The sequence below is a fragment of the Gavialis gangeticus genome, unplaced genomic scaffold (genome assembly GCF_001723915.1).
Source record: "Gavialis gangeticus isolate Ggan-Ray unplaced genomic scaffold, GavGan_comp1, whole genome shotgun sequence".
Classification (NCBI taxonomy): domain Eukaryota; kingdom Metazoa; phylum Chordata; order Crocodylia; family Gavialidae; genus Gavialis; species Gavialis gangeticus.
The window spans coordinates 17,028,735-17,035,398 of NW_017729014.1; the positions used below are offsets into that span (position 1 = coordinate 17,028,735).

At 39.4% G+C, this 6,664-nt stretch overlaps 1 protein-coding gene across 5 annotated transcripts in view; it reads left to right on the top strand.

Annotated features, from left to right (window-relative positions):
- The window catches only part of VPS13D (vacuolar protein sorting 13 homolog D), a 209,533-nt gene extending 204,059 nt beyond the window's left edge, over window positions 1-5,474 (top strand). For all 5 annotated transcript variants that reach the window (XM_019511864.1, XM_019511868.1, XM_019511865.1 and 2 more), the window contains 2 exons: window positions 727-967; window positions 2,183-5,474. In XM_019511864.1, coding sequence (XP_019367409.1) covers window positions 727-967; window positions 2,183-2,314 — 373 coding nt within the window. In that variant the 3' untranslated portion in view covers window positions 2,315-5,474. The remainder of the gene's footprint in view (window positions 1-726; window positions 968-2,182) is intronic.
- The last annotated feature ends 1,190 nt before the right edge of the window (window positions 5,475-6,664 follow it).

Genomic DNA, 6,664 nt, shown 5'->3' on the forward strand with positions numbered 1-6,664 from the left:
AAACTAAAAAAAAAAAAAAATCCCCCAAAAAAGCAGGAAGCAAAAAATGAAACACTGTAGTTTGCAGCATGCCTTGAAGAATGGAACAACACTTCAGCAATGCATCTTATAACACTGTTCAACAAAACAGATTTACAAGGAATGGCCAGCTCTAAAGTTAACTTAAAAATATTTCTTGTCATTGCCTGAGACTCAGAGAAATTACTTGGCACAACCCTGTTGAATAATGTTTTTGACATACTAGCTATATGCCACCTTTGTAAGGAGATGCTGGCCTCCCCCATTTCTTTCTCTGGTAAACATTTTAGGCCATGTTGCATGTGTTTACTTCATTTCTGCAGTTTTATTTGCACATTCTCGATCACATTTCCATCCCTTGTGTACCTGACGCTTTGCCCATGACCTCAAATCCTCCTTTATAACCAAAGCTCTCAAAGCTAGCAAATAGGTACTTAATCCAAACGCTGTATCTATTGTGTAGTTTCGGGTTTGGGTTTGGGGTATCCTGCAGTTTACTTTTGATTAATTTATATGAAACCTTGAAGCCAAGGGGCTGCACACTGTGAATTATTACAGCATTATATGCTATGTAGTTCACTTTTCAGGTAGAGTTGCGAAGCATGCAAAAATGAGTGGCAAGTAGATGAGAACTATCTATCAACTCAATAGTTTAGCTATTAAACCTGATAGGCTGCAGCGCACTGATTTGTCTTTCTGATTTTGTAGTTTCATAGTGGTGGAGAACATAGACAGCTATTGTGTTCTCATTTCGTCCAAAGCTGTTTATTTCCTGAAGCGTGGAGATTATGTTGACCGAGAGGCCATCTTCCTGGAAGTCAAGTATGATGATCTCTACCACTGCCTTGTTTCAAAAGACCATGGGAAGGTTTATGTACAGCTGACAAAGAAAGCTGTGAACACAAGTAGCGGTGTAGCAATACCAGGCCCATCGCATCACAAACCTATGGTAAGGCTCTAGTACTTCCCCTTCCCCTCAAGTGATGTTTTCTGCTGCATACAGGGATATAATACAACAATCACATACTTCATTGTCATAAGTGAACATTCTGCTGTGCTGCTTGATTATGAAAACTGCAGGAAGAGTGGTGTAGGAAATACATTTTTTTCTGGGTTTTTTTTGTCCTGCTATGAGAGGCTTGGGTGCAGAAATAATTCTGCACCCTTATAAATAATTTTGCTCTTATAAACTCCGCAGAAAGATCAGGGGAAATCCAGCAGCTTCTTGAACAGGGATACATTTGCTGGCAGATATGAAGGAGTGTTCCACTTTTTGAGGGCAAAAAATGTAGTCAGTATGAGTAGACTGTGCATCAACCAAGATATGATTGCTAGAGGCCAGAAAAAAGTCTAAACCTTATCAAGTTATTCTTCCGTATAATGGAACATCTATCGGATTGCTTCAGAGCATGACATCCTTTCTTCCTCACCTTGTACACTGCATTTTTTTTAAAAGAAACTATTCTCTTCAGTCCCCTCCATGCACCTATGTATTGCTTGTCTGTAGTAAAGTTAATCTTTGCCATAAAATTCACAATGGTAGCTTTCTATTTTAATCCCATTGGAGCTGGCTCATTTTATTACAGCAGCACTAAAAGCCCCATTGTCCCGGCTCACAGCAAGGGCTTCTCCCTGCCCCAAGTGGTTATAGTCTAAATAACAAGGCAGACAAAATATATAAGAGGAGAAACAGAAGTGAGATATTTTACCCAGGCTACTTATAATACCATAAGAAGATCCTGCCCTCACCTTTTCATCTGAAAATCACATACCTAAAATGTCTGTAGGTACTTCCTATCAGATTATCTTAAATTCTTGTACAAACATTATTTCACCTCCTCTCAGCACGGAGGTAGGTAAGGGAAGCCCGGCTTTATCAAGAGTTAGAATGATGAATGTAAGGACAAGAAATTAAGACTCCCAATTCCCAGTTTTCTGCTTTTTAAGAAGTTGCCTGTTTAATGTAAATTAACCAGGCTGGTCATCTTAGTTGGATGAGCTCTTTATAATCATCTACTTTCATATAATTAATAGATAGATAGATAATCTACTTTCATGTAATCATATATTTACTGTAAATGGATACTTCTGTTTCTCTTAGTGGTGGTAATTTTTTTTTCAACGCCATAGAAACTGTTGGTAACACAATCTCTTATTTGTGCAGGTTCACGTAAAGTCTGAAGTCCTCGCAGTAAAGCTGTCTCAAGAAATAAACTATGCAAAGAGCCTTTATTATGAACAACAGCTTATGTTAAGACTTAGTGAAAATCGAGAACAGTTGGAGCTGGACTCCTGAAAACATCACACTTCCTGCCAAAGGGAATTTACCTTACACATTGCAAGTACCAATCTGGGACAGAAAGGCCTCCTGTCTCTTAAATAAAAGGAAAAAACAGAATCTCAATGTTGGAAAATGTATTCTGTAACTATAGAAAGCAATGCACTGGAAGCAAATGAATACCATTAGTATTTGCTGTATGCGGTGATTTAGATTATGAGAGAACCAGATTTTTTTTTTCAGTGTTAGCTCGATAACCACCACATTTTAAATGCATTTAGTCCTGGAAGAAGCCCTGTGTTTTGTTACCTTGTATATATGTACAACTGTGTTTGATGTAAATAAGAAAGTATAGACCTAGGGTGTGGTTATGTATAAAGGTCTATCTACTGTAAAGAAATTAAAGAGAAACTATATTGAGCCTTAATGCACTAATTGAAACTGCACACTCTCTCTGTAGAAAGTTATTCTTGTGAGTGGAGGAATGTAGATGTAATAAAAAAAAATGTTCGTTACAGTTCTTTGGAGCTGGAAGAGCACAGAAGCCCTGTAGTGCAGGGTGGCTTTGTTGAATAGTCTCATAAGGGTGTGCTGTTTTTTTTTTTCCAGCACCATCAGTGCAGCTGGAAGCAGATGCATGGTCATCTACCAGAAATGCCACTTCCTTTTTCCCAGCAAATTCATCCTGCTTTTGTGAATCTATTGGGAGTAGAGTGGGGAGGGGCTCTCTGGTTCAGGTAGTTCAACCACATTCTCAAAGCCTTGAAAAACAAGCTCATTTTTTGGTAAAATGATTGAGTTCAGTTTCAGGAAGGTATCCACACCCTTTTCGAAGACCTTGGAACTGCCCCTGCAGATGAAAAGAATCCAGTTGCAGAGGTCACTGGTGAGATGTTTTACAAATATTTAAAATGGGCAGCACTTGAAACAGATCTTTTTTACCTCCACTTTGATTCAGCAAGTATATTAGTTGGTGGTTGTAGAGTTGCTCTTTAGTGGTAGGCTGCTGGGAACGGTTTGGATTGATCTGGAGAACAAATCACTGCAGCATTTGTTTTGGAATCTAAAAACCCAACTTTTCAAAAGAAGCTTTCAGAATAGATCAAGCGTTCCCTCTGCTTCTCTGTGCCCGATGTCAAAGTTGTCTCCTTGACCTTGACAGTGTCCTTGTAAGAAGGGCAGAGATTGCTCCCATAGGCTTTGAGAGAAGAGAGCATTTTGCCCTTTTAGTCAAAGCTGAAGGAAACCGACTCTTTCTTTACCGGAATTTAAGTCTTTTCTAAGTTTTGTTTTTGTTTTTTGTTTTTTTTTCCCCAGTAAAAAAAAAAACTAAGGACTTTTCTGTTTCCTTTTTTAATGACTCTGTTGCTGTGCATCTCAGGAGGCAGTTCAGGTGATTACACTGAAATCCTTCCTGCGGCACGGCATCTGCTGTGCACGTTCCACCTGGGAGGCACACCATTTCCACTAAACTACAGAGCAACGTTTTACAGATTTCAGCAGATTTCAGGTTTTCTAAGCACACTTTCTTTTTCTAAACTTTTGATTATAAATGAGCAGTCCACAGAAGTTTTACACTTGAATTCACTTATCTTTCATATTCTTAACTAAAGGCACACAATAGGAATATTTTTTAAATTGAAGGCTAGAGTAAAACCATTTTTAAAACTTGTAATATGTTGAATGCAGAGGATCATTGTGTCAGGAGAAGCTGTGATGATCAGCGGATGTGTGGATGGTCTGTGCTTGGAATTTAAAATCCATAAAGGTCCATCACACAAATGAAGCTGGCTTAATGCATCACGTTGTTGTACATTTCTCTGTATATTTTATTTTTCAAGTAAAATGTAAAAATTCAACAAATGCATTGGCTCAACAGTGCTTTAACGTGTCAGTCCCATTGGACTCAACCACTAAGCTCACTGCTTCTGTCCCATGTAATTCATATTTATTGCAGTGAGCACACAGCTATTAAAGCTGGGTGGGTTTGGGGGTTTTAGGGGAAAGCAGCTAGTATTCTTGTAAGATCGCACACCAGTTAAGAAAAATATCAAGAGACAGTTCCCATCTTTATGCCACTGATTCTGGCTCAGTGGAAGAAAGTTCCTAAATGATCATTTGCTTATTATGGGGCAGATATGTTATGCTGTTTTAAGCAGCAAGGCACATCAATAGCAGCACTGCTAAAAAGCTTACACCCTGAATGTAATTATTTTTTCGCTCAGGGAGATAGTAAAGAATAACGTATATGATTTGCGAATGTTTTTACGAGCTTCAGAAAGTACTTGTTGAGGAATGGCCGGTGGTCATGACCATAGAGTAAATAAAGCTTGCCATTTAGACCGTAGGAAATCATGGGCCGCCAGCAGGACACTAATGCAGTGGGATTATATTTGGTTCAAAAACGTTTAGGTGTGTTATGCAGGTAGTCTAGGACTGATATCCCCATCTCCCTGCAAACAGCGACTAAAGTTCCTTCTCAGAGCAAACATACAGCCACATGTTGCTCTGATGGGAGCCTTCACCATATTACTGTAAAGGGCATGGCCTCCACAGAGCTGAAGGCTGAATTTTTACCTCATTTAACCTTTCTTGCACTAAGATGTTGGGTTGAACTTTAAATATGCCTCTTTAAACCCATCTGGACCTGGAGTGATGTAAAGTTATTGTCACTGGAACCCAACTATTTTTATACCTTTGTTAAGAATTCTTGCTGAGGGCTTCCTATTGTTATTGGCACTGCCAAACTATTACTAAGTGAACAAATAACTCTCGGATTCCAAGACCCATATTCAAAAATAGTTTTCTGGGGACGTGGAGAATAAAGTGAAGGTTTCCAGTTTGTCCTCCTCGGAGAGTTTCTAAGAACTAAAACACAAGCTTTAAACAAACAAGAACTGATAGCTGCATTTATTGAATTACATAGTCGTTAAGGGCTGCCCTCAAATCATGAGCAGTAAGTGGATAATCTTGCTTTCCACATCATCACTGTTGAGTACAAATACTTCTCAACTACAAACAAAATAGAGTAGCAGCCCCTTCCTGCTTCTAGTGAAGACAGCAGGGAGAATGGCAACGATGTAAATGTAATTAAAAAAAACCCTACAGAAATGTGATAGTGTAAATACATCTCTTGATTAGACTTTCTACCTTGTCAGAAACTTTGCCAAGAGATGGTGAAAAATAATTAAAGCTGATACTGTTTTTTTCCCCCCCCTTCATGTTCTGATCCTCAGAACATGGTAAATACACATCTGAGAGCAAGCCAATGACTTTATGCTTATGTTAAAGTTAACGTGAAATTATTCATAACTGCCTTAAGTTACTATCTACCTTGGCTTGCTCTGAAAGACGTATAGAACACGTCACAAAGATGCAGATGCCCCAGTGGCTTTAAAATGTTGCATAAAACTTATTGGAAGCAGCGATGTATACAACTGAAGATGCTTTTCTACCTAATCTTTTCTTTCTCCCCCTCTGTTGAAAATTGTACAGCATGCTCTCTGCCCACCTAGACGCACTTGCTTTTTGTTCTTGTTTGAGCTGCTAATGGTAGGGCAGTCAGAGAACACTTCTATTAGCAACGTGTAAGCGTAAAGGTATTTCAGAATAATTTCGAAGAAGTTTAAATCTGTGGTTCTAGGCTGTGTAAGCAAATGTGATCATAAAAACCTTTCAAGGCTCTTTATTATGTTACTCCTATTAAAGTATTCCTCCCTCATGTGGAATAAAAAATGTTATCTGGCTTCTAGAACACATTGGGTGTTTCTTTTTTGTAGTCCACTCCTGTAAAATGTTCTCGTTTGAAGCTTGGAGGGGGGGTTACAACTTTGTGAATAGCCTTCATAGGAACATGCTGTTCTCCTGGAAACTGGTTGCTGGCAACCCTCGCTTGCAGAGCCACTATTTATAGGCAGGAGGTGGGCGGGAAGGTGACAAACAACAAATATGCAAGTCACAGAAAAATATTCATTCTTGAACTTAATGAAAGCCTCTGTGAGGCCAGGCACTGATTGGCAGAGCTGCAACAAAAATATGACTTACCAGAAAGTTGCAGATGTTTTGCAGTTTCAAATACCCGTTTTTGTAGCCAAGATTTCTCTGAAATAGAATACTCCATACTGAAGCAAGCAAAAGCCATGGCCCTTGAACTTGGGTCTTCACTGCAGAATTAGCCCAGGCTCCCCGCTCCCATCCAGAAACCTCCCCCCAAAGTTTGGTGGTGCTTACAAACCCAGAAAGCTGGTTTGACTGGAGAGATGCCGGTGCATCCCTCACTCAGGCAGGCAACCTGCTCACTTTGCACTCAAAAGTTCATAGTCCTCCCATGCCTTCCTACAACTCCCCCTAGGTACCCAGGACATGTTT